Source organism: Zeus faber (genome assembly GCF_960531495.2).
Source record: "Zeus faber genome assembly, chromosome: 17".
Classification (NCBI taxonomy): domain Eukaryota; kingdom Metazoa; phylum Chordata; class Actinopteri; order Zeiformes; family Zeidae; genus Zeus; species Zeus faber.
In genome coordinates this window covers 25,053,484-25,081,426 of record NC_137204.1, presented here as the reverse complement: position 1 = coordinate 25,081,426, position 27,943 = coordinate 25,053,484, and the positions used below count along the sequence as shown (strand labels likewise).

General features: G+C 43.8%; 2 protein-coding genes across 2 annotated transcripts in view; both read right to left on the bottom strand.

Moving 5' to 3' along the window:
- The window catches only part of ehmt1b (euchromatic histone-lysine N-methyltransferase 1b), a gene marked incomplete at both ends in the record, with an annotated part of 35,164 nt that extends 32,770 nt beyond the window's left edge, over positions 1 to 2,394 (bottom strand). Inside the window, one exon of the mRNA XM_080017712.1 lies at positions 2,293 to 2,394. Within this exon, the coding sequence (XP_079873838.1) occupies positions 2,293 to 2,394 (102 nt within the window). The remainder of the gene's footprint in view (positions 1 to 2,292) is intronic.
- Positions 2,395 to 8,099: 5,705 nt separating this feature from the next.
- Positions 8,100 to 27,943, bottom strand: part of arrdc1b (arrestin domain containing 1b) — a gene marked incomplete at both ends in the record, with an annotated part of 41,615 nt that continues 21,771 nt past the window's right edge. The window contains 6 exons of the mRNA XM_080018246.1: positions 8,100 to 8,164; positions 9,155 to 9,620; positions 10,270 to 10,446; positions 12,209 to 12,391; positions 13,198 to 13,352; positions 19,131 to 19,181. Of these exons, the coding sequence (XP_079874372.1) occupies positions 8,100 to 8,164; positions 9,155 to 9,620; positions 10,270 to 10,446; positions 12,209 to 12,391; positions 13,198 to 13,352; positions 19,131 to 19,181 (1,097 nt within the window). The remainder of the gene's footprint in view (positions 8,165 to 9,154; positions 9,621 to 10,269; positions 10,447 to 12,208; positions 12,392 to 13,197; positions 13,353 to 19,130; positions 19,182 to 27,943) is intronic.

Below are 27,943 nucleotides of genomic sequence, written 5' to 3'. Positions count from 1 at the left end.
AACGAGGACGCGTTTCGGAACGAGTCGAGGGGGGGCCCGGGGGGGGGGGGGGGGGTCGGTCGCTCGGGCCGGCTTCGTCGGTTTTCGCCGGTTGCAGCCCCGGCGCACGGGGCGTCCGCCGGGGGGCGGTCGAACCGCTGCTCCCGAGCAACACGAGCAGCGCTGCCCGAGTTCGGACGAATTGAAAATGAGAATAAAAAATACAGATTAAAAAAAACGTGTCAAAATGTTACCGCGATCACAATAATTTGCATTTTCCTGCAAAAAATAATATTGAGAGAATGACAAAACCAAAGCAGTTCTGAGCTCCGTGCGTGGCTCTGTTCCACATGAATAAATAATTGTGAGAGAATTGAAAACAAACAAAAATTAAATAAAATGTAATTGTTTCGTTTTGGTTTTTGTCGCGAGAATGAATTCGTCCAACGGGGCTGAAGCGACTCTGCTGCTTCTCGGCCTCCGTCGCTGGCTCCCACTTCACAGCGACCGCTTCGAATGAACGACGAGTCGGAAAATCGAACGACTCTTTTTTTTATTATTATTTTTTTTTTGGTCGCTGTGACTCGTCAGGAATCGAGTCTGAAAAAACGGTCGAATCTCTCACCCCCAATGGTGCCTGGACGTAAGCCCCGCCCACAGCCCCTACGTCACTCTTGTATTTCGGGCTTGACGCCACACCTGTGTGTCTGCTCCTCTATTTAGTTTTATTTAGCAACGCGTTCATTAGAATGAACTCTTGCGAAGTGTGGTTGGACATATAATAAAGGTACACATTTAATTTTATTTTCTTTAACTTAATTTTATTTTATATAAATATATTCATTATATATTGTTTTTTTTTTTGGTTTTTTTTTGTCAAAGGTTTACGCTGGTTGAAAGAGTGCCAGGTGAGCAAAGCCTTCATCAAGGCAAAGGATGGCTAATTTGACGTACAACATCATTCGATTTGCTTAACATATTTCTTTACTACACAACTCCATGTGTTATTTCATAGTTTTGATGTCTTCTATTATTTTAGAATGTAGATAAACGTAAGAATAAAGAAAAACATTTAGATGAGTTGGTGTGTCCACACTTTTGACTAGTACTATACATACAGTACACACACACATACATACACACATATTAAAAGCACCTGTCATATGGTGTAGCTCCCGCTGCCTCAAACAGCTGTGACCCGTGGAGGCATGGACTCCACTAGACCTCTGAAGGTGTCCTGTGGTATCTGGCACCAAGACATTAGCAGCAGATTCTTTAAGTCCTGGAAGTTGGGAGGTGGGGCCCCCATGGATCGGACTTGTTGTTCCAGCACATCCCACAGATGCTCCATCGGATCGGATGTAGAAGAAAATGTGATTCATCAGACCAGGCCACCTTCTTCCATTGCTCCATGGTCCAGTTCTGACGCTCACATGTTCATTGTAGGTGCTTTCAGGGGTGGACAGGGGTCAGCATGGACACTCTGACCGCTCCCATATGCAGCAAGTTGTGATGCATCGTGTGTTCTGACACCTTTCTATCATAGCCAGCATTAACTTTTTCACCAATTTGTGCTACAGTAGTTCTTCTGTGGGATCGTACCGGACGGGCTAGACTTCACTCACAATGTGCATCAATGAGCCATGGGTGCCCTTGACCCTGTCGCCAGTTCACCGGTTGTCCTTCCTTGGACCACTTTGGTACTAACCGCTGGCGCCCGAAGACCTGCCATTTTAGAGATGCACTGACCCAGTCGTCTTGCCATCACAATTTGGCCCTTGTCAAAGTCGCTCAGATCCTTAGGTTTATCGTAGTTTATTTATTTACTTTTTACCTGTGCTGTCAGCATGCTGGATGTACAACACACAGTATTTGTTCCATTACATCTAGGACAGAGTTAGTCTGCAGGTGGAGTTCAACTTCTCCACCTGCAATGCAACTCTTTATTCATTCTTAAATCATCAAGATTGTGTGTGTGTGTGTGTGTGTGTGTGTGTGTGTGTGTGTGTGTGTGTGTGTGTGTGTGTGTGTGTGTGTGTGTGTGTGTGTGTGTGTGTGTGTGTCCACCGGTGAGTGCACGGAAGTCCCATGGCCCGCCACACCGCATCTGGCTAGATACTCGGCCACAAGCCTTGAGCGCTCACCCACGTAGCCGAGTACGCTTGGCGCGGGACACCGCAATGTCACCCCCCCTTCGGTCAATGCCTGCAGACAGCCAGATATGTGGCACCTCCACCACCCCCAGGGCACCCGCTGCATAGCAGCCATGCAGCGGGAGCAAGGCCAATAGCCGCCTTCCACACCACAACTCACACCCACGATGGCGAGCAGCCCCGCCAGGGGGCAGCGGGCCAGAAACCACCTGGGACCAGGGGAAAGCTGCCAGGACCCGAACCCAGCTGGCAGGAAGCCCATCGACCGCCCCCGCCCAGCCACACCCCAACACCAACTCACCAGCGCCCCGCCACCCCAGAAAACCCCAGTGCTCAATGTGTGCTGTTGTTCGATGCAGTTAAAATTGCGGGCATGGGGTTGCGAGTCCTCCAAGCATGTCGAACCCGATTTACACCACCAGACTCTGGTCTGGTGGTGCGTTTTGAGTAAAATTTGTGTGGGTGTGTATGTGTTCTAAGCTAATATGAGTGGTGTTAAAATTGCAGCACGGATGTGAAGCATACCAGGGCAGGAGCGTGACGGGCAGGATCGCAGCCACATAGCTCCCCACCCGTTCTGCAAACCCTCGGCCTATTGTGTGGTGTATCTATTGAGTTTGAGTTCTTGCATTTGGAGAGATAGGAGAAGCGCAACCAGCATCAACGCAGGGGTTCAGCAGGCCGGGCGGCGACCACGTGGACACGCCCCGGACCCGACCGTGCCCCAGCGCCCCCCTCCCCAATCCATAGCGACGAGCCACAGGCGCAGAGCAGCCCGGCATGCGTCCCGGTCATGGTGGGCCGCTCCGCGCCCCCATCAGGCCCCTGACCAGCCCCCGGCTGCCCCCGACTGTGGAGCAGAGGACGGCAGTAGGCCCCCCACCCACTGCCTGGCCCCCAAGTGACGAGTGCCCTGCCCACCCAGAGTGCCAGAGAACAGATACCTGGACCAGAAGGGAGACCTGCAAGCAATATGCGAGCAAAGCCGGCCGGCTCACGTCCCCACCCGGGTCCTAGGACCAGACGGAACGCCCAATCAGCCTCGACATGGCTGGCCACCCCCCCACAAAGACACACCCTAAACCAACACACAGAAGCCAGCCACAGGCACCCACCAAGGGCAGAAATCTGGATGGGGCCAACGAGTTGAACCAGTTCTTTAACAGGCTCAACTCAGCGGCTCAATGCTTCCCTCCCTCCAGCTCCACCAACTCTCTCTAGTTCGTCCTTCTTTTTCTTTTGTTTTATTCTATTGTACCTTTATTTTGTTGCTCTTACCCTTTAATTTCCCCTCGCGGACCAATAAAATACATATCTATCCATCTATCTGTCTGTCTGCCTGTCTAGCTATCTAATATATCCCACCCCCTGACAGGTGCCATTGCAACAACATGATCAATGTTATTCACTTCACCTGTCAGTGGTTTTGGGGTGTGGCTGAACGGTAGATACTGTCTATAGATACTGTATGTCAGCAGTGGAAGACGTCCTCAGGCCTTATACCAAAAAAATGAATCAAGCACAAAATCAACCTTGTTAAAGTACCACATTGACATACTACAGTACTACTAGGTGGGACTACTTACAGTATATATAACAGAGCCTTTAATACAGCATGGAGTGCTCCTGCACCATTTTTAGAAACACATATAAGGTGAGGGATGGTTTGTTTAAAAGGTTTGTACAGTAAGAGAAAATCGTGTCACATCATTTTTTTAGGTTTGGTAGAGATGTAGACGAGTCAATTAAATGTATGAACAAACCGAAAAATGTGTGGCAGGTCATTTTATTGTTATGCTATAAAACCTCGACTGATTGATTGAACATGAACATTGAGTATATATTTATTTATTTGTTTGTTTTTACATTTATTGACTAAGGTGCTTCCTTATTTTTATTTTTTTTATTGATATACCGCACCTGGAAACAGTAGAAAAATACAAAAACCACACACCATTCATTTCAACATCCGGATAAAAGAGTGAACAACAACATCGTACAGTTTGGGTTTTCGTAAAGCTATCGTACCTTTTGGTGACGAACACATAAACAAAGTTGTGGAAGAAATGCAGCATGAAATGACTTCAGGAAACAAAAAAAATCCTCCTCGTATTCCCCGTAGTAATGAAAGAAATTGCATGTTTTTTTTCCTTCTTTTAAATCTTTTTGAAAAACTGCTACGCATTAACGAACAAACAACAACAACAACAACAACAACAAAAAATTTCAGCAGGTCAAAGGTCAAGAGGCTGGGGCTGAGGGTCACCGTCTGAGGAACACACTCCGCATTCCAAGAGCTACGCGTGCGAGCGCTGAGTCCACGCCACACAAAGTAAAAACTAGATGAAATAAAATCGCCGGCTCCAGACACGGTTTCACCAAATGCGATTTTCCTCCCCCCTTTTTTTTTTAAGGCGTGCGTTCGAAACGTCTCACAGCCGAAGCAGCTTGTGCGCACATCATTCGGCACAATAACGTTCAGTTTGTCTGTGAACATTAAAAAAAAAAACACAGTCCGACCCAAAAAACCACCCGCTCGAAAGCGAAAAAACCTCTGGGCGAGACGTCCGGTCCTGAAGCCCGCTTCACACCGAGTACGACAAACAACGAGCGCGAACCAGAAGTTTGCGGGCGAAAAAGCTGTGGATCGAGGCTCCGGGATGCGTTCAAAACGCTAATCTCACGCGGCCAAGGTCAGGTTTCCCATTTCGAAGGTAACGGGATTAAAAAGAAGCCGTTAAGTCACACATAGAAAATAACGATGTCATTACCGTTAACCTTGGATGTCGCCATTTGCACTGTCAATGGGCGAAGGATCCGACGGGATCCGGAGATGCATTCGGTGTGAAGCAGGGCTCATGTTGGTCCTGCCCCGTCACACAGTGTTTTATTGCACTGGACAACATCCCTCACCGGCGTCATATTTAGCAACACAGCAACAGCAGTGTGTTTGCATTATGCTTTATTAAACCATGAGGCTATCCCAAAAATCCGGAGTATGATTGAAACAGATTACAGGTGGATCAGGCATTTGTTCAACATTGTAAATGATAAAAATCAAATAGGCACTGTCAACATAACACACGCACACGCGCGCGCACGCACACACACACATACATACACACACACACACACACACACACACATGTCGGTTTGTACATGTCATAGATGGACAAACATGTGGGGACTCAGATCCGTCACAAATTTAAAACTGTCAAAAAGTGCTTGTGCACAATCGTTAGAACGGCGGCAGACGCAGCTTCTCTGCATCGAGGGCCGGCATAATTCAGGGTTTCATCATTTCTCCGAGAGGAAAACCTAGAGCTCCGTTAAGGCAACGTACATAAGGAACAACGACACATCATCTTTTGGGCGGGGCCGCACCCGGATCTCTCGTCTCGGATTGCCATGACCCCAAGGAATATGAAGACCAGTTTGTGTATCGCAGGGATAAAAAAAACAACAAAAGAAAACAAAACGTGTTAATTGTTTAAATTGTTGAATATAAATCAGGTTTTGATTGGAGGATTTTTCCAGTTTTGGCCACAAGGGGACAGAACAGACCGTGTGATTTCTAACTCCGGCGGCAACGCTCCTTCCCTGAAATGACACCTGACAGTGACAGGCAATCTGCACTTCAAAATCATCCTAAAATAATATTGAATAACATTAACACACTGCTTGTACTGAAACAGTAAAGCTGAAAGAATATTGTCATTTTTTTTTAATCACAGAGTGATTTTTTTTATTTTTATAAAAGGATGCATCATTATTTTGAAGAACAGTCTGTTATGTACTTTTTCATATTGCACGTACCAAATTAGGTAAAACATTTAGTCGTAAAGGGCTTCATATAAATTGCATTGGTTCATTTTGAGTTTTGCTTGGAGGCAGTCTATTGTATATCTTATTTATTTAGTTATTTCATTTCATATATAATTATTAAATACATATTTAATACGTAAATATTTTTTTATTTCATATTTATTTATATTTTATATAGGACTGTGTAATCACTTTCACATAATAGTAATTATTTTAGTTTGTCATATATTGGCCATTGGCAAGGTTATTATAATAAAATTAAAACATGTTAATTTAACTAAATTGAAAAAGGTTACTAAAATAAAAATTAACAGATAAGCCAGGAAAACAAAAATAATATAAATTATCATATATATATTATATAAATTATATTTATATATTTTATATGTATATATCATTTATATATATTTTTTAAATTTATGTATATATATATATATATATATATATATATATATATATCTTTAAATAAATAAAAATCTTGAAATAACCTTGCTCACCTGAACTTTGAAGCCTATCATCTTTATCCTATTTGATAAAGCAAATGCCTTGGTAAGTAGCCATTCATAGAAACATTTTGTTCTTGTTAAACAAAGTGAAATTTACTGTAACATTAGTGACAAATCACATCTTCCAAACCGAGCCATAGTAGTTGATATTATATTATATTTACATTGCCAAACGCGACGGTGGACCGACCGACAGACAACTGCTCAACAATATTTGCAAACCCCTGCTGATATATCACGGTCAATTTGAGCAACAGGCAAACAAGATATGACGTATTGTACCTTAAACTACTAATTTAAAAGGGGATCCATCTTCAGTGTGGGACCTTCATTGTCTCATGGACGACAAAGCACCGCAGCTGGATAATAACCCGTGGTAATGGCGGCACGTATGAGGGCCGAACTGCAGAGGAACATGACGTCGCACACCCGGATCACGTTAAAAACCGCACCACGTTGGAAAAAACAAATCAATGATAAGGCATCACAGATGAATGAGTTGTTTCAAATGCAAAAAAAAATTAAAAATAAAATATAGGTCGAAGATTCTGTACCCCAAACATATACGTATACATATACGTCCGATCGCCGACTATCCTGCTACTCTAGAGCAGTGTTTTCCGACCCTGTGCGGCGAGAGCTCGCCAGGTTTGCCGTGAAAATAGGTTGAATTCCACTTAAAATAAGTCGTGGAAATTGGGACATTTTGTGTTGCAAGATCAAAATTGCGAGGCTGCCCTGATTCATCTAATTGGTCAGAACACCCGCTGCGGCAGAACCAGTTTCACTCGGAGAGCGACGGCTATTCGTAGCGATGAAATGTTTTGACTCTTTTTTTTTTTTTTTTTTAAGATCCGGTCCCTGACGAGTCACCCGGTAAAAAGAGTCGTTCGATCCGTCCGCATCGCGGTCGGTTTGGCTCGGCTGGCGTGGCGCACAGGGCGAGAGGACTTCCTGAAAGGCGCGCGAGAGTCGGTTCGGCTCCGGGCCGCGAATGGAACTCTCCCAGGAATCATTTCATTCTGTCAAAATTATGTATTTTGGTGGAATGGAAAGAGTTAATCAGGCACATCCAAGATTAATTATGCCAAACGCCTTGGACTTTAATTGAGTCAGTAATCATTTAAAAATTTGTGAATTGAATAGTCACTCAATCACCCACTTGCACAACTCCATGCACTTGCACAACTCGAGTCATTTGAGGGATTTGTTGAGTCTCGCGTCGCTAACCGTTTGTAGGCCATAATAATAATAATCGCCACAGTTCCACACGGTTCTGACGTTTATAGTGGTTAAAAGGATGGCGGTACAGCGCCGGGGGATTACCATCATTGCAAAAAGGGGCTTTCGGAAACACTGCTCTAGATGCTCAGCGAAGCCTCCCTTCCCCGGCACGGAGTGGTTCACCGACATCCACCTCGGGGCGGCCGCGGGTTGAAACGAGGACCTCAGTTCCAAAAAAAAAAAAAAAAGGATGTCGTCTCGTCCGAGTCACCACGGAAGAAAGATCACAACGCAAAACGGGGGCCGCTGTCCCCCGCCCGTTCCCGCCGGGCGGGGGCGGGAAACGTCGACCTCCTTATTCGTGTCCGGTGGGCGTCGTATCGTGAGTGGGCGTGGCCGCGCGACATCCCCTCTACTGTCTGCTGTTGAAGCTGGAGTTGGTGCTGCTGCAGCTCTCCTCGTAGGTAGGAGGGGGCTCTGGGGAAAAAATAAAAAATAAATAAATAGAGAGGGGGTGGAAAAAGTGATCGGAACCCGGTTTCACCTCGTAGCCCCTTTGTCGTCCGTCCCTTGTGCTATTCCCGAAACCCACGCCTCTCTGGGGAGCGGTTTGAGCTGTAGCGCCACAGAGGTATGTATCAACAGAAGCGCTATAATTTGAACAGCATGTAGGTCAACCCTACTGGACCTCAGCATGAAAGGCCTGTTTTTAAAAAAAAAATGTTTTGGCCTACTTTAGAATCTTGGCTCGTAGCGTTTTCATATTTTATGCAATCGTCAAGTGTTTCTGATTATTTAACGATCTGTTATAAGCCACAGTCTTCAGTCCCACTAGTCAGTAACCGTTATCACTGAGTAGAATTGTGTTATTGTGCGATAATCCCCCGTCCCAAACAACCTGAAACCTTTCTTGTTTATGTTCACTCATAATAAATCATCTAAATAAACATAACACAACTAAAATATCCAAAGGATTTTTCATAATTTATCACAATATTACATAGGTAGGTAGGTGGGTAGGTAGATAGGTGGTAGGTAGGTAGGTTGGTAGGTAGGTAGCTAGGTAGGTAGAAAGATGGGTAGGTAGGTAGGTAGATAGGTGAGTGGGTAGGTAGGTAGATAGGTGGGTAGGTAGGTAATTGGGTAAGTATGTGGGCAGGTAGGTAGATAGGTGGATAGGTAGGTGGATAAGTACGTTGGTTGGTGGGTAGATTGATGGGTGTGCATGTAGGTAGGTAGATAGATTGGTGGATAGGTACTAGGTAGTTGGACGTGTAGGTTGGTAGATAGTTAGGCGGCTGGGTAGGTAGGTAGGTGGTTTGGTAGATAGGTGGTAGGTAGACAGATGGGTAGGTAGGTGGGTAGGTAGGTAAATGGGTCGGTAGGTAGATAGGTGGATAAGTAGACAGGTGGACAGGTACTAGGCAGGCGGATGGGTGGGTAGGTCGACAGGTGGCTGGGACGCACCATGAGGGTAATCCCAGCTGCTGTACTCTGGAGGCAGGATGAGGGAGCAGGATGTGGGGACCGGCATGGCGTCTCCTTCGCTGAAAAAGGGGATGGTGGCTCCGGTGGAGACACAGAACAGCGGGCCAGCGTAGTCGCTGGCGTCCAGCAGACGCTGGCCCGGGGCGTGGCCGAAGGCGCCGGGTGACATGGTGATTGGCTGTCCCGACGAGTCCTGCTGGGAGTGGCTCTTGGTGGAGATCTCCTCGCTGGCTGCCCCACCTGCGCACAGATCCTCCTCCCCGCCGTCCTCCGCCGGCGGGGCGCTGGGCGTCACCCGGTCGGGCCCGGCCTGGCCCGCCGCCATGGGCGCCGCGCCCTGCTCCGGGCCGGAGGGCGCCCGTGGCCTCGGCGCGGACACGTTCACAGCGATGTTGCCGATGTAGATGGGCAGAGTGACGACGGCCTCCGGGGACTTCAGGGAAACCTGCAGGAGCCAGACATATGATGGACGCCCGTTGAAAGCAAACACACCGCGCATTTGCTTCATTAGGGGGTGGTTGTAGACAGAAAATAACAAATGCAATCAACTATTTTATAAAATCTGCTTCTTCTGCCTTCTTTTGAGAAAAAAAATCAACCCCTCGACAGGCGATCATTTTTTTAAATCCTTGCCATTAACAACGGCAAAGCTATAGATAAAGCTAGTGGTAGTGAACGTAGTTAAAAAAAACATGAACATGAATGTCCATGTTTTCATCCAGGTTTATGTCATTAATGGGTGAACTAAAAAAAAACATATATATAAATATATGTACATATATTAATTATTTCTGTTTTGCCATTGTTCAATTTATATTATAGGATATATCCAGTGATCAATATTAGTCCCACCCTTTATAATTACATTTTTTTTATTATAACATTGTACTAAGATAGAGGGCAATGAAATGGTTCATTTCAATGATTTGCATGATAATCAATGGTCAACTAATCTTATATGATGGTGACAGCCCTGTACACACGCACACGCACACACACACACACACACACACACACACACACACACACACACACACACACACACACACGCACACGCACACACACACACGCACATAGAAGATGGCGTCTTCCACCTGAATGAAGTAGTCCACGTCAATGAGGCTGCAGCCGGTCAGCGCCGACTGTGGCAGCGGGGGAACAATGATCTGCTCCCTCCACTCGGCGTGCTTCCCCGCCTTCACCCCGGCTCCCTCCACCTCGGCGATAGTCCGCAGGTCGTACAGGGGACGCTTGGTCTTATAGGTCACTTTCTGAGGGGAAAGAAAGTTTCATCGACCCAATTAATTCTTCATTTTGACAGGAGGAACGTTCTCACGGTACATCTTTAAAATGTAGGACGTTTCATTTGAACCGGTGTGATCCTAAGACAATATTATGAGTAATGTTATGGAAATTCAGGTGTTCCTTCCGGAGTTGACAGAACAGTACAAATAAAAAAATGCACATCTGTGCACATACAAACAGTAGTTAACAGGAAGTAGCACTATGTAAACTAGTGAACCTAATACGAGCAGGTGGCGGTTATGCTGAAGTAGAGTGTGTGGTCAATGGTGCATAGTACCTAGTAGTATTGCAGTATAGTAGTGGCAATGTGCAAAAAGTGATAATAATAGTGATTATCATCATAAAATCATTATTATAATATTTATAAATTATACAAATACTATAATAAACGGATACAAATAAAAATAATAATAATAATAATGACAAGGATGATCGTACTTACAGTGGCAATAATGATATTAATTCTGACAGACAACTCTTAGATTGACTTATTTATTTATTGACTTATTTATTTTGAGTTGTTTGAGTTTGGCTTAACTGCTCAGAACTCCCAGCTAGGTGTACAGCCAACATGGGCGTCCTGAGTGAGCTAGACATAAAGGAGTGATGAGCACCAATCCCCCACATTGGATAGAAGAGTAGAAACCAACAGGTGGATGCAGGGGAGGGTGGAGGGAGCGCAGCAAAGCAGGCAGAACAGGAGGCGCTGACAGTTTGAATAGGCCGGCCAAATAAGGGCTTGGAAGTATGTGGCACTGACTGACAACTGGCTCCGCAAGCTATGCCTCATTTATAGTTATCATCATCATCATCATCATCATCATCATCATTATTAAGGGTCCAGCCCCCAAAAACTGCCATCAGCAGCCTGTGTATGTCATGGATCCGGCCGCGCTCACAGAGAAGATGAATAAAATGTGAATGTCCAAGTTTGATCCAGATCGTTCCGTTGTTGTATAATAATTTTGTAAAAAACTGTATTTTTCATCATTGCCGCAACGTGCACGCATGGTCGAGCGACGTCCTGCACAGGTCACGTGTGACTGGTCAACCACCGGGTAGGCACCAAGATGGCGGCACGTGCAGACGTGATTGACGTAGGCCTTTACGGACGTCATGGATCCGACAAACCCGCAGACAATCTGAAGAAGATTTGTATGCGGGGCAGTTCCAACATGGCTTTCACCCAGATCGGCTCATGATTGTGGGAGAAGTTTGTGATCAACAATAGAAACCTCACCAAAATGGCGCCACACGCTGCGCACATGCGCAAGTTGACAGAGTACACAGATCATGTGATGGCACTAAAGTCTAGTGACACAAATATAGTCGCGATTGGAACTTAACTAAAGGAATACAATATACAAACTCTTAACCACGCCAAGCTACGAAGTGACAGGTATCCAATAGCACCACTGTCAGAATTTATATACATTCCTGAGATATCAATGTATACAAGCGTCCTAAATTATAAAGTTTGTTGTTTCCTTTTTGAAATGGCACTGTCTGAATAATGTATATATATGTTTTTTAAGGGGGGGATTTTACAAATTAACAGTTTGTTAAAACAAAAAAAAAAACGACAGTGGGGGCGGTGGGCAAGTAATGTAATCATTGAACGCCCGAACACCGCGTAACACCGGTAACACCGGTAACCGCGGCAACCCTACTGGGAATATTTTGTTCAATATTGTTTGAGCAGTGTTGTCGGGTTGTTTTGCTTGCTACCTGTATGAGGCTGGCCAGGACGCAGCCGGTGTCCTTGCCGGACTTGTTGTGGATCTCCGTGGCCAGCTTGATCACCTGACCCGGCGTGTAGCCCCGCAGGTCGCTGCGGGCCTTCAGCATCAGGGTCCCCGTCTTCACCAGGAGGTAGCTGAACTTCTTCGTGGTCACGGCATAACTGGGTTGCTTGCGAAAGACCAAAAGACATTTTAATTGGCGTCTGTGACCATGCGCCTGATTGGCCGCGGGGTCGAATCATTCCTCCTTACCGGGGCGGCTTTACAGAGCCAGATTAGGCCTAGTCCTAAAACCAAATCACACCTTCATTCTGGACCAATTGAAGTGGTGTTTCTCAGTCATGGATTAAAATGGTCCCAGATTTGCCCTCGTCTGGGTTTAAATAATCCGACTTCCAGTTGGAAGATTAGAGCGAATCTAGGTCTAAGTGAATGCTTAAAGTAAACCTGGCCAAAGGCAGGTTTATCGCATGATTAATGGGCGTGACCTTGATAACAGAGGAAATAAATGATCTGGACTAAGACCAGCACCAGGACCAGACAGAAGGAGCCGACAAGTCCTTCCGTCTAGGACTTCCTAGTCTAGGACTAATTCATCGTAAATTAAGCGGAAAGGCATTTTTAAATATTGGATTAGTTTGAGTAGGATCATCTTAGTCCTGATTCAGATTAAACCCCATCTGCGAAACCGCCCCAAAGAGTCCAAAAAAAACAACACAAGACCGAACACGTACAGTGCCTGGATCGGACGGAAAGACCGCGCCCAAACGGCCCCCGAAAAAACAAATAAGCCTTGATCTGGATCAAGCCTGTTGAAAACAAGGGGGGGGGTTGCACGACAGCTTTTCAGGATTCCCTTCCTCTCATTCATCATTCAACTCCCGGGAGGGACGCTCGGCGAATGAGCGAGGGAACAGCGCCGAGTCCGACTGAAGCCGATGCTCCTCCGGTGACGTGGCGTCGCCGCGCTCTTACCTCAATGTCCTGGATGTCGTTGAGGTTGAGCACGTTCAGCAGGTAGAAGGGCTTCTGGGATTTGTAGTCCTTGGAAAAGCGGGGCGTGTCGATGACCGCCCTCACGCGGTACGAGATCTTCCCGAAGGGCCCTTCGAAGGAGGTCGGTACCGAGGCTGGATTCGGGGAGGAGAGGAGGAGGGGTCATTACACATTGAAATCGCCCGGTGACGTCACGGGGTGGCGGTTTCGCAGCCGGGATTTGATCGAAATCGGGATTAAACGAATCCTGCGTAAATTAATCCTGAATTTAAACATTGAAGCCTTTCTGAGACGTTGCTTAATATAGGATGAATGAGTTCCAGACCAGGAAGTCCTAGACTAGAGGTGATGAAGGACTAGTCGGCTCCTTCCCTCTGGTCTCGGTTCCGGTACCAGTCCAGATCGTCCATTTCCTCTATTGTCAAGGTCGACCTGGGGGCCAGGTCGACCTTGAGATAAATTTAGACGTTGATTAGCTCTAATCTTTCTACTGGAAATCAGATTTTTTTCATTTGCATTTTATTTCTATTGTTTGTTATTATTAGTGCATATTGTTTTTGATTTAAGCTGCTGGGACAACCATCCATCCATGCATCCATCCATCCATCCATGCATCCATCCACCCATCCATGCATGCATCCATCAATCCTTCCATCCATCCATCCATGCATCTAGGCATCCATCCATCCATGCATCCATCAATCCTTCCATGCATCCATCCACCCATCCATCCATCCATCCATCCACCCATCCATCTTACAGAAGATGATATATTATTGAAAACAAATTTGTTTATTCTGTACTGTAATAGTCATCAAACTATACTTACACTTATTAAAATTGATTGAGGCTTTTTAACACACAGAAAGGAGCCTCAAGAGCATAAAACCAAAAATCTCATTATATCCGAGGCCATTTCCTGATATTCGAATGTCCAGATTACAGTAAGGACGAAGGAAGAAACAAATGAAATTATAATTATATAAAAAAAAGAAAAATAAAGTCATATTTCCTTTATTATAGTTGCAGGAGATGAGACGGGTGTTCATTTGCTCAGAACACACAAATAAATGATCTTTATGCTTTTTACTTTCATCCTTTTCCAATCTAAAAAGACAATTTGATAAACAATCCTGCCACTTGCAAATTACTATTATGGCAGCGGTCCTCAACGTCTGCGTCATGACCCCACATGGGGTCATGACGCAGTGTGCATGGAAACAGGAAATTTATGAGACTGATTAATTGAAATTTAATAGAATTTTTTTTTATTTCTTATAAAAAATGTCGTTAAATAAGTTCAAAATAATAAAAAACGAAAAAAAGAAAATTGAAAATTTGCCGCACTCTCTAATTGCGGCTGTCAAAAGAATCCTGGGACATAAAAATGGTCCAAAAAAACATTGAGAGAAGGTTGAGATAATTCCTCAGTTGAATGCCAATGCAGAGGGCGACAGCTGTCCCTTCTTTTTTTTTAATTCCGGACAAGCCCTGCGCTGTCAATAAGGCTTAACTGGGAGAGCAGAGGGGTTGTCTGGCCGAACTCACATTTGGCATCAGAAGCAGAGTCCCGGACGAGAGAGAGACAGAGAGAGAGAGAGAGAGAGAGAGAGAGAGAGCGATAGTGAGTGAGACAGGCAGAGGGGGATATATTTTTTGAATATTTTTAACTGCAATATTTTAGGATATATTTACTTCAATGCGCACCATCGGGGTGCCCACGATCTGCTCCCAGCACACTGTGTGTAATGGGAATACTTATATATATATATATTTATATATATATATATATATATATATATATATATATATATATACACACACACACAGACTGTATATACTATATATATATACTGTGTGTATATATATATATATATATATACAGTTTACACAGTATATATAGTACATACAGTATATAAAGTACATACAGTATATACACATATGAATATATATATACTGTATACATACAGTTTATATATACTATATATACTGTGTATATATACAGTATATACAGTAATTATTCCCATTACACACAGTGTGCTGGGAGCAGATCATGGGCACCTGCGATGGTGCGCATCGAGGCGCCCGTGGTCTGCGCTCCGCTGGGCGCACATCGCGCCGAGGACACGTTCCTCATGAATATGCATGTCTTGCCCAGACAATCCGCTACCTCGATGCCCATTCATGCTTCAAAAAAAAAACCGCACCTGATAAAAAGGGCACCATGGAGCAAAGGGGCAGGTGCTTGGGCACCCTCCGGCCCCACCCCTCTGCACGTGCCTGCCCTCACACCATAAACATGAGTGCTTTATCTTTTTTTTTAAATAGATCAGAACGCCCACCTCTACGCAAACTGACACGATCTTATGTTTTTCTTGTATATATTTTTTTCCCACCAGCAGGTGCCGCTGTTGTAAAGCCGAGTGGACTTTGAGATCCTCGCCACTAACATATTGTTACCGTGTCCTGTCCCTGACGCTTCCTGGACAGCAGCAGCAGCAGCGGCAGCAGCGGCAGCAGCGGCAGCAGCGGCAGCAGCGGCAGCAGCGGCAGCAGCGGCAGCATCAGGCAGAGGAGCACGGGGGCATGAAGGCCAATTAAACAGCGACTGCACCGTCGGCCCGGGAGCTCAAAATAATCAATCCCGTGTGCCTCGCTTTACGCCCGAGAGGATGAAGCAGAAACCCTGATGTCACAGCATTGTCTGCACCCCAACACCTGAAGCATCCCCCCGAAGACACACCTGGAGAGATTAGAGCTGCTCTACCGTTCAATTAACTCGTTTTGGACCGGAGCCTCTGACACCTAACCAAATGGCAGCAACATCCTGCCCCTCTTACATCTTCAAACCTGAGGTACTGTATTCTGAATGTTCTTCAGCTCAGCACATCGTCGACTTTGGCACTATCACCATGCTTCGTTCTGGGGATGATGTCACTTTAAACCAGGGGGGGGGGTAAACCTTTCGGTTTCAAGGGAGAGTTTTTAAGACCCAGACAAGGGGCCTCGCTCTTACGCAGGCTTGACACCAAATCCGAAAACGCATTCGACAGTCGGATCCTCCCCTCTAGCGGCCGTCAGAAGAACTGCGTCTGGGTTTCGCATCCCATAATATGTGGAGAAAAATTAATGAAAAATCTTTTTTTTTTTTCCAGCACAACGTAGAGTAGTTTGCTCAGCTGGACATTTACATTACATGGGTAATTTAACATTTTCCATTTATGAGAGTTTAAAACCCCCTTTAAATTACAATAACAATAAGTGCATATAAGGGAATTCACTTATATATAAAAAAGAGATGAATTGATAGTGAATACGGTGACCCTATGATGGGATCGTAGGTTCACATTCATTATCAATAGTCATTATTTCATTTGCATGCATCCCTCCAGAGAAATGAACGGGCTTCATGTTTGTGTTTGCCGGAATTGGTGTGAAGCCGAGCTTAAGTTTGACATTCACAATGTTCCGCCGTGCCCCATGAAGCCACTGCACAAGGTGTCTGACTTACATACACAGTATGTTATTTTCTCCAAAAAAAAAACTTGTGTGTTCATAGTGCGTGTGAAGATAATTAAACTCATTACCAGTTTCATTACCATGTCATTATCATTCTAGTAGGCTATAGTTTCACCAAGAAAAGTTAAAACTTCCTGAGAAGAAAAAGTATATTTACATTTCTATTTTTACGCCATTTTAAGAAATGCAGAAAGTCACATTTAGAGACACATTTAGACACAGTTACTACTACGACCTACATATGACTTTGGATTTCAGATTTTCTCAGCAGTTCAATTGGATTCAATTCAGTTTGAGGAACTTCCGCATTGGGTCGGATCACTGCTTTCAATTCACCAATTCCTCTTTAGAAAACCGACGTCTGACCCAGTTCCACCCCGTCTGAACACCAGAAACCATTAATTAAAATTCTTGATATTGAAAAGAAAATGCACGCAGTCAAGCAGTTTGTTGATACAACCTCCTTTCTGGAAACATGTTGACACATCCTGCCCCACATCAAAGCACCTCCCAAGACGCTGCCGAGCCTTCCCTCATCGCTCTTTGAATTGGGTTTTTTTTCGGGGGCTTGTTCCCTCAAGCACCCACTCTGTACCGGAACAGTGCCGCGATGATGAAAGATTCATACTTGCGATTGAGTTTTGAATTTGAGGCACATTTTAGGCGGAGGGAACTTTTTTCCGTTTTTCTAACAATGTCATGAATCCTCCCTGATTTCCCGGTATTTATATTTGTTTTCATGTTTTATTTGCATCTGGCTTTGCTGTCTTTCCCTCCCCTTCACCTGGTTTACCCCGCCTGCAGCTCATTCCCCCCTTATGGTAGGGCCACACCGCCGGCGACGGGGCGCTGCAAAGCCACAGGCTGCAATGCGACAGGCTGCGATGCATTTCAAACGGAGCTCGGCTTCATCCCGCTGCAGGGGGCGGAGCGACGACCCGCTACGAGCTCGCAGCTCGACTGGACAGGGAACGTTGAGCAGGTTTCAACTTTATGCAAATGAGTAGCGCAGATAGAGGGGAAGAAACACTCTCAATGGCGCTGATTGTCGGAAAATGGACACCCTGACCACTGCGTATTGTAATGATTAGGCTATTTTTAAGATGAAAAACATCCCTTAAACTATAGATAAAATAAGAAACATGTAATTTTATATTTCTCCAACAAGGACAATCCTTTATTTTCAGGGACGGATGGCAAGACTAGTTACGTAACTTTTTGGAGAGGTTATTTATTTTGCTAAGTAAACAGCTGTCTTCAAAAAGTAGACACAGCAGCATCTATCTATATAATGTATCTTAAATATGGAAAGGGAGAGAGGTTTCAAATGTTTGGCGTACCTGCAACAGGCAGTCGATTTTGAGCTGACACATGCACAAACCAGCCAGGGGCACTGAAGCCCCGGCGCTGGCAGCTTGACCCTAGCATTAGTCCCTCAGTATAAATACCAGTCCACTTCCCTGTGTTCTCTGCCAGATTGTCTCTTGAATTATGCTCAGCATTCCCACAGTACTTCCTTTTCCTTCCTTTTGCACCCTGGTCTTTTTGGGTTGATTGAAATATCCAGTATGTCTAAAATCCTCCCTGATCCCCCAGTACTTACATTTGCTTTCATGTTTTATTTTCACCTGGTCATTTCCTCGTACCATGTCACTAAGCTCCATGGTATTTTAGATCCGCCTACCCTCTTTTTGCTTTGCTGTCACTCTTTTCCCTTCACCTGGTTTCCGCCACCTGCAGCTCATTCCCTCCTTAGTCACTCATTATAAAAAACAGTCCATTTCGCTGTGTTCTCTGCCAGATTGTCTCCTAAATTACACTGAGGTTTCCCACAAGACTTCCTGTTTCCTGTACCTTTTGTCTGAACATCTGCCTGGCTCCCTGGACTCTGATTCTCTGCCTAATTCCCTGGAATTTGATTCTCTGCCTGGTTCCCTGGACCCTGATTCTCTGCCTGATTCTGGGGAGTCTGATTCTCTGCCTGATTCCCTGCAACCTGATTCTCTGCCTGGTTCCCTGGACCCTGATTCTCTGCCTGATTCCCTGGACTCTGATTCTCTGCCTGATTACCTGGACCCTGATTCTCTGCCTGATCCCCTGGATCCTGATTCTCTGCCTGATTCCCTGGACCCTGATTCCCTGCCTGTCTCTGGGGCCTTGATTCTCTGCCTGTTTTCCTGGACCCTGATTCTCTGCCTGTTCCCTGTTGGATAGGTTTGCCTTGTCTGACTGGTTTCCTGGTTTGGACCCCCGCCTGTTTTTTGGAATAAACCTTGCGGACTTTGACTTCTCACCTGATTGTTTTTGTGTCCTTCTTATGTGTCACATCCGTTCTAAGTCAGTGAGCGTAATAAAAACGGTGAATATGAATAAATGTAAACATCAGGACTCACCTGGAATGACGAACTGGAAGGGGAAGCTGTGCTCTCCTGCTGCCAGAGTCCCTGGGAGACAGAAGACATGGTTTAGTCAGATGGACATGTTAATTTTCCCAAATAAAAGATGAAAATTAAAAAAATGTACAGGCATAATACAGGTAAAAATGTGCGGGTACAATTTCACCTGTTTTCCAACAACTTTTCTCACCAAGTTTTGTACTTTGCTGTTTAGAATTTTGAATAGTCACAAAGTAAATATTTTAACATTAATCCACAACATTTAAAAATATTTAATTTCCAAAGTCAGTTATCAATTGTTATGATCCATGCCTGTATTGTTTATTATATATATTGTATTTTATTGTGAATATATTTATTAACAGAATACCCCGTCTGTATTTATATTTATACACACAACCATACAAGGATATCGCCTTTTAATTTAATGAAATGTATCCGGTTCATAGAAACACATTCTGCATATCCTGTATCATTTTTCTATTTTGTATATTTTCTTTTTACAAAAAAAAAAATCAGAATTGTGATACGGTAGAGATAAGATAAGTGCATAGAATCACTGGAGGAAACCCCATGTGAACCTGGAGAGAACATGCTGAAAGGCCCCTCGACGGGTTCCAACCCAGTCAGATTCAAACCGTCAACCGCGCTAGCCATGGAGGCGCCATGCCACCAATAAACTTGTAAACTCATAATAAACGGGTCATTCTCATTGTGAAACGTGTTGAAGTTTCACACAGTAACCCTCAGCTCATACAGGTACACCCAGGTGGAGCACCACGCCTATGTCCATTCTGGATCTACACTCATTAACTGTGTACACATAGACAGAGTACACATTTGTTATGTCTTATCTCGTTTAGTCTCGTATCGATACTACCGACCCTACGTCTCGTTTTGTAGATCGATTCTTGCGTCGATAGGATATGATATGAAGTAGATCAGATGAACAGTTGTCGAGACAATCGAAGGACATACAGATGTACAGACATACATACATGCATACATATTTACATATACATACCGTACATACAAACATACTGTATGTAAAATGCATACATGCACAGATACATATTTTTATACATACATACATACATACATACATACATACATACATACATACATACATACATACATACATACATACATACAGAGGCTCCTTCCTTTATTAGATAGATATCTTTCCACTGCACTTTTTTTTGCTGCTTAAACGCCAGAATTTTCCTCCAAGGATGAATAAAGTGTTTTCTTATCTCTTATCTTTATCTTGTGGAGTTTCAGTGACTAATGAGCTCTGGCCCAAAAACACTTGGCTGCTGTGGCTTCGCCGTCCTCACTCAGCTGAACCTGCTCAGCACCTCTCCCTCTCCCTCTCCCTCTCTCTCTCTCCCTCTCCCTCTCCCTCTCCCTCTCTCTCTCTCTACCTCTCTCTGTGACAGAAACCCAGAACACAGCGCTGATGTCCTACCAACAGCCATTAAATCCCACAAGTGCTGCTGGGAAAGTTTCGCCGCTTCCCAGCAAAGTTAATCAATGACCGACGAGCTCAGCGGGGGCCGGCGGCGATCGACCCGAGACGGAGAGAAAGAGAGAAAGAGAGAGAGAGGGCACTCAACCCCCCCAAACCCCCTCACTCCCACTCAGGCACAGGGGCTTATCTACAATAAACTTTTGTTTGGCATTTTCCATTTTTATTCTGTTATTTGTCAATTTGGGTTTCCCTTCATTCAATGTATTATATTCATTAATTGAAGTGTGATTTATAACTTATTTGTGTTAAGAATATTGATTTTGTTATAATAATGTAATTATTAATATGAATATCAATCAATACATTATATAATAATAACAATAATAATAATTCAAGATTCAAGATTCAAGATTCAAGATTTTTATTTGTCACATACATATACATACTTTCATACATATATGCAGTAATAATAATATCAATGCAATAATAATTATGTTAATCATTATTTATCCATTAATTAATCCATAATAATAATAGTCATTTTAATCTTTAATTAATAATAAAGTAGTATACATTTTCCTTGTGTCTTAATACTCAATACATAATGCTCAAATGCCTTATTTATTTGTAATTAGCTTGTTAATAGCTAGGATATTCATTTTGACGTCGTATTAAGACGTTTGGTGCAATTCCTTTTTCACATCACGTCAAATCACATGACACCATAACAAAAGCCATCATATCTCAGACTTATCGACTAGTTACAAATAAGAAAAAGAGAAGAATGACTTTCTAAGGTGCCGTGTGACCGTGTGACTCCACCTTTGTTCCACCCTTAATCCTTCTGCAAATACCAGCTCCGGTTTGGTTAACCTCATTTTCAAAGTCTGAATTACGTTCTCCCCAACGGTGACGCACACGCCTCCGTAACACGCAAACACCAATTTGTTGAGAATGAGTTCCAGTGTGCTCCTTATTGCCATAGCCTTAATTAACTAAAGTTAAATCCTGTTTGCTTCCCCTTTTGCACTACATTAAAAAAAAAAAAAAAAAAAAAAAAAAAAGAGAAGATAAGCCGCCAACTACAGCCCCCCCCCCCCAAAAAATCCCGAGGGAACCAATCAGGCGCCGAGCTCTCTTTCCGAGACGACATGGAGGCACCGAGGTTTATATTTCTGGGTTCGGGAGGTGTTTTCCGGTCCTCAAATAATCCCCCCCAAAAAATTTCAGAAATCTCGGCAAATATCAAATTGAATTCTTTTCAGGCCTAACGACGGATTCACGCCGAATGCGTAATCCCACCCGACTTTGTAAAGCTATGCAAGTTGCGCCTGTTTCACAACTGAGTGAACGTGTGGATCCGCTGGATATGAAGAAGCCTGCATCAACAAACGGGTGTGCCGGTCTATCAGTCAAAATAAAACCACCCTTGGGGACTTTTGGGCTACTCATTCTCTTTCTGCGCGATGAGAGTTCGGGCATCTTCTTTCAGATCGTTCTTCCGGTGTCTGTCACGTCGTTCTGCCCGGGAACGAGCTTTCGGTTTACTGAGGAAGTGGCGGAAAGAGGCCAAGTGTTCGCCCACAGGATGTGTACCGGTAGAGGAAGCGGCCCCGCACAACCATCGTGACTCTCTAGACACTGATACTAGACACGTACGGCTTTTTTTTAATGGGTTCAGGATTTTGATACAAAGCGTCACGATTTCATTCAATATCGATTCAATTCGAAATTGACGAAATGGATCACAATACCACTCTGTTTCAATATATTCAACATAGAAGTTTTTATGAATAATGAGAATTGCTTATTTCTTACTTATCTGATCTCCCAGCATTACAGATTGGTGTGGAGGGTGGTGTGGTTTAAGCAGCCACACCTCTCTTAGCTCTAGGTAATTGGGCACGGGATCGGGGTGGCTGTACACCTGTTGCTCGTCAGAGAAATCAACGAGCAACAGGTAAAACACACAACCCCCCACACACACACACACACAGGGGCAGAGCCTCTGTCATGACGTGTCCCTCTGCTCCCGGCTTGTTACGTCTGTTACATCTGTGTTTTCAACATGTCTGCCTGTGTTGCTGTGTGGGAGGGCCTTGAAAAGGCCACTGGGATGGCGTGTGGCGGGCGGAACCGCTACGTCCCCGAATTCACATTCTATTTGTTGCAACATTTCCAGCACTGGCTCAAAATTCCCACGAGATTTGGACGGAAACACGGTTGTTGAATCTTGACGGTTTTCACAACATTATTGCGATGTGCTCAAATGATTGTGATCAGGCGATTTATGAGAGCTCTAAATTGGCAGTCGGAGTTAAAAAAGTTAGAACGGAGGAAGTGGATTTTGGGAGGACCTCAAAATCCACTTCCAATGTTACGACAACGTCTCAGAAAGGCACTTTTAAATGCTGGATTCATTACAGTAAGTAGGATCAGCTTAGTCCTGATTTAGATTAAACCCGGTCTGCAAAACTGCCCCTGAAGGGACTAAAACAAAAAAAAGAATCCATTATAATACATATAATAAGAGGCTTAATTGATATTCCAGAGCTCTCTGCGTGTTTGCTGCTCCATCCTCCTTCAGAAACAGCATTGAGGTCAAAGAAAGCGAAAGCTTATGAGTGCATCTAAGCTGAAGTTTATGAAATTCAGAACGTACGCACGCGTGCGCACACACACACACGCACACACACACACACACACACACACACACACACACACACACACACACACACTGCGGTTTGCTGATAATATGTTACGCCATGCAGCCACAGAGAACTCGTGATGTGAACACGCTTCCCACCACTGTGTTCCACCGCCGCTGTCCTTTCATGCTTAACGACCCTCAAGAAATAGGGATCTCCTGTGCGTGTGTGTGTGTGTGCGCGTGCGTGCGTGCGTGCGTGTGTGTGTGTGTGTTTGTGTCTGTGCGTGTGTGTGTGTGTGTGTGAGTGTGTGCGCTGAGATAATCCTCTGACACTCTTCCTGTATGATATTATACAGTCCTTTGGGGGGCTGAGCCGTGGCCATTTTTCAGAGCAGAAAAGGATGTGGAAAAATGATAAAGGATGAGGAAGTGGAATGAATAATTTATAATTCAGTTAGGACTGTGTGTATTATGTGTATGTGTGTGTGTGTTGTATTATTTGATTTTGAAAAAGGAGAGAAGTGTGAGAGAAAAATGCAGATTATCAATTCTTTGAATGATGTTTTACATGTTTTCTATAGGACAATAGCCTTTGTTACATAGCTTTAAAAACGCATTGCCTTGGGGTTTTAATGAGTCTCTCAGAGCTCACATGAGGAGACTGTTCTTTCCAATAACGCCATACTGTATTGTAAAGACCAGATCAGATTCCATCTTCAGTCAACCTTGTATTGCGATAAGGATAGCCCCCATCGGGCTTGACAAAGTATTGTGGTTTGTTAAATAGCACAGTAAGATTGTACCTGTGACTGTAGTTTGACTGTTAAACCATTGTATGAGAGGAACACAATGATATGATTGGGGGGGTCATAGTCCTGTGAATGACAAGCTGACCAATGGTACACAACATCTAATCGGTATAAAACCCTCTTCAGCAGAAGCAAGGGCAGACTGGTCAAATCACCGTCTTGAAGTACTCAATATTTCTCTTTATTCTGTAGAATAAATATCTTAAATACTCTCTTGTTTTCCTGTAGCCAGCAGATTAACCTCACTGACCACGCAGTGAGAATTCTCCAACAGAAGTGAGGAAAATAAAATTAAATGTCTCAGTTCAGTGTGGTAGATTAATGGTCGGTGTGCAGTCTGAATTTCACTTCCCCGTTGCAAAGTGCATAAAATGATAACAGTAAGAAGCGGGAAACTGCATAATGGAACGTGTGCAGCGGGCAACAATTGTCATGTACTATTTAGGTTTAACTCAATGTAAAACTATGTAAGTTGTGCAATTTGCTCCAAAACACGCAGGGCTGAACTCAGAAATAGATTTTTTTCCTGCAAACACCAACGCACGAACCAAGAACACATTGTGCGCAAAATTAAACACATGGAGATTAATATCCCCAACAGCTTTCTGAGGAAAAAAAACCTTAAAAAACTACTGAATAATTTATTTATTTATTTATTTGCTTTATTCAGTCCATTGCCTATTCCATTCTATTCAGAATATTGTATTCTATTCATAAAATAATATTCCATTCATTGTATTATATTTTATTTGGAATATTATTTTCTATTATATTCTGAATATTCTATTTCATTCTGAAGATTGTATTCTGTTCTGAATATTCTATTATATGGCAATTCTATTATAAATATTAAATTATATTATCACCAGGTGTCATGACATTTCACTGCATATATGTACGACCGTATGTGTATGTATGTGACAAATAATCTCTTAAACTTGAACTTGAACTTGAACTTGATATTCTTCTCCTTCTTTGGGCTGCTCCCGTTGGGGGTCACCACAGCAGATCATCCGCCTCCAACACCTTCTGCTCCGCGCGTCTTCCCCCCTGACACCGACCGCCTGCGCGTCCTCCCTCACCACATCCGTGAACCTTCTCTTTGGCCTTCCTCTTTCTCCTCTTGCCTGGCAGCTCCATCCTCAGCGTCCACCTCCCAACGTAACTCCCATCTCTCCTCCACACGTGTCCACACCGCCTCAATCTGGCCTCTCATGAATATTAAATTCTATCGAAAACATTAATTATATTCAGCATATTTTGAGAGAATTATTTTCTATTCTTCTTTTCTGAATATTCTATTGTATTCAATTCTAAAATAGAATGTGTTTTTAAATATGTATTGTAAAATAGAATCAGTTTTTAAAAAACAAAGATTAAATATTCGATTCAGACTATTTCTTTCTAGTATATTCTGCTCTAAAGGAAATATTCTATTGTATTCAAAATACTCTATTCAGAATATTCGATTCTATTCTACTCAGAATATACAATTGCAATCCATTCGATTCCACGCAGAATATTGCATTCGTTTGTATTCCACTGACTCTCGTCTCATTCCGTTCCACTGAGCAGACTGGTGTTGTGTTGCACGAGCTGTGACGGTTCACACACACACACACACACACACACACACACACACACACACACACACACACACACACACACACACACACACACACACACACACACACACACACACACACACACACACACACACACCCCGTCCTGTTGGACGAGGAAGTTAAACATTGAGCTCCTCTGTGATGTTTTAACCGGCCGGCATCACACGCTCCGGCGGCTATCGTTCACTTCCACATTGCACTTTGCATTTTCAACAGCTTTCACGCATGCCTGGCACATTTCGTCTTTCGTTTTTGTCCAGCCCCCCCCCCCCCCCCCCCCCCCCAAAAAAAATATGGAAGGACATGCACACACACACGCGCGCAACAATAGCAGCTCTAAGCCCCGGCTTCCGAAACTCTGGCCGGGGGCCGGAGGGCCGGGGGGATCTGGAACGGGGGGAGTGGAGGGGTAAGGGTGGCATCTGGTCCAGTGCAGCCCACTCAGCTCCGCCCGCCCAGTGACTCCGTCAGACGCCGACCGCCTCGGACGGCCCGTGGAGAGGAAAGGCAGGGCGTCTCTGCAGGGGAACCACCACTCCGGCTGATTAGAGCTCCACTGCGTGCCAACTGCGGGGGGCAAACCCCTGCTCTTACACCGTGCTGATCCTCATCATGTGAAGAAGAAGAAGAAAAGAGGAAGAAGAGGAAGAAAAGAGGAAGAAGAGGAAGAAGAAGAAGAAGAAAAAAAGAAGAGGAAGGAGAAAAAGAAGAAGAAGAAGAAGAAGAAGAAGAAGAAGAAGAAGAAGAAGAAGAAGAAGAAGAACACTACTGCCCTGCAGTCGCCAGACTCAATAACGATATATATCACAATGTAGCACGCTTTCTCTATATTCAATTAATGAATAGTTTATACGAAAAAAGAAAACACATGACGAAGCCTGTTTTAATTTGATTCGTGTCGCGGCGCAGCACGGGAAAAGGCGCTTGTCGGCGCTCTCAAGTTCACACGAGAGGCTAAATAAGTGTGGAAAAAAATGAGCGACACATACAGTAAATCAAAATTCTACATATTTTCATTATAAGTGAAGATGTTAACTTTCGGTCACTGAAACATTGAAAACTAAAATGTGACTGGCCAACAAAAAGGTAAAATAATGAAGTTATTTTTCTCAATAATAAGTGAGTGTCAGGTCAGCAGTAGAACCTGGACTCATTGATAAATACAAAAGGATTGATAAAGAATCGGATAGTGCATTGGATCAGTGGGTAGCAGACAGGAGTGTGCACATTCTCGTACTTGAAATGATTGTTTAACTAGTATGCCTAGTCCGATAAATAGAATGCCTCGCCCTATAACTAGTATGCCTAGTCCGATAAATGGTATGCCTCGCCCTATAACTAGTATGCCTAATCCGATAAATAGTATGCCTTACCCTATAACTAGTATGCCTAGTCAGATAACTAGTATGAATAGTCAGATAACTAGTGTGCCAAGTTCTATAACTAGTATTCCTAGTCAGATAACTAGTATGCATAGTCCTATAACTCGTATGCCTCGTTAGATAACTAGTATGCTTAGTCTTGTAACTAGTATGAATAGTCAGATAACTAGTGTGCCAAGTCCTACAACTAGTGTGCCAAGTTATATAACTAGTATGAATAGTCAGAAAACTAGTATGAATAGTCAGATAACTAGTGTGCCAAGTTCTACAACTAGTATGCCGAGTCAGATAACTAGTATGACTAGTCAGATAATTAGTATGCCATTTTCTATAACTAGTATGCCTAATCCAATAACTAGCATGCCCAGTCGGATAACTAGTATCCCAAGTCCTAAAACTAGTATGCCTAGTCCTATAACTATTATGCCTAGTTAGATAATTTGTATGCCAAGTCCTATAGTGAGTATGCCTAGTCTTATAACTAGTATGGCTGGTCTTGTAACTAGTATGCCTCGTCTTGTAACTAGTATGCCTCGTCTTATAACTAGTATGCCTAGTCTTATAACTAGTATGCCTAGTCTTATAACTAGTATGCCTAGTCTTGTAACTAGTATGCCTAGTCTTGTAACTTGTATGCCTAGTCTTATAACTAGTATGCCTAGTCTTGTAACTAGTATGCCTAATCTTATAACTAGTATGCCTAGTCTTGTAACTAGTATGCCTAGTCTTGTAACTAGTATGGCTACGGCAACACAGCTAACACTGCGACAACAAAGCAAACAATTCGCCCGACATAAAATAACATATCCACATTCATGTCTTCAGTCTTCCATTGCAGTTTCTACGTAGCATCACCGCTACCTAGTATTAGCA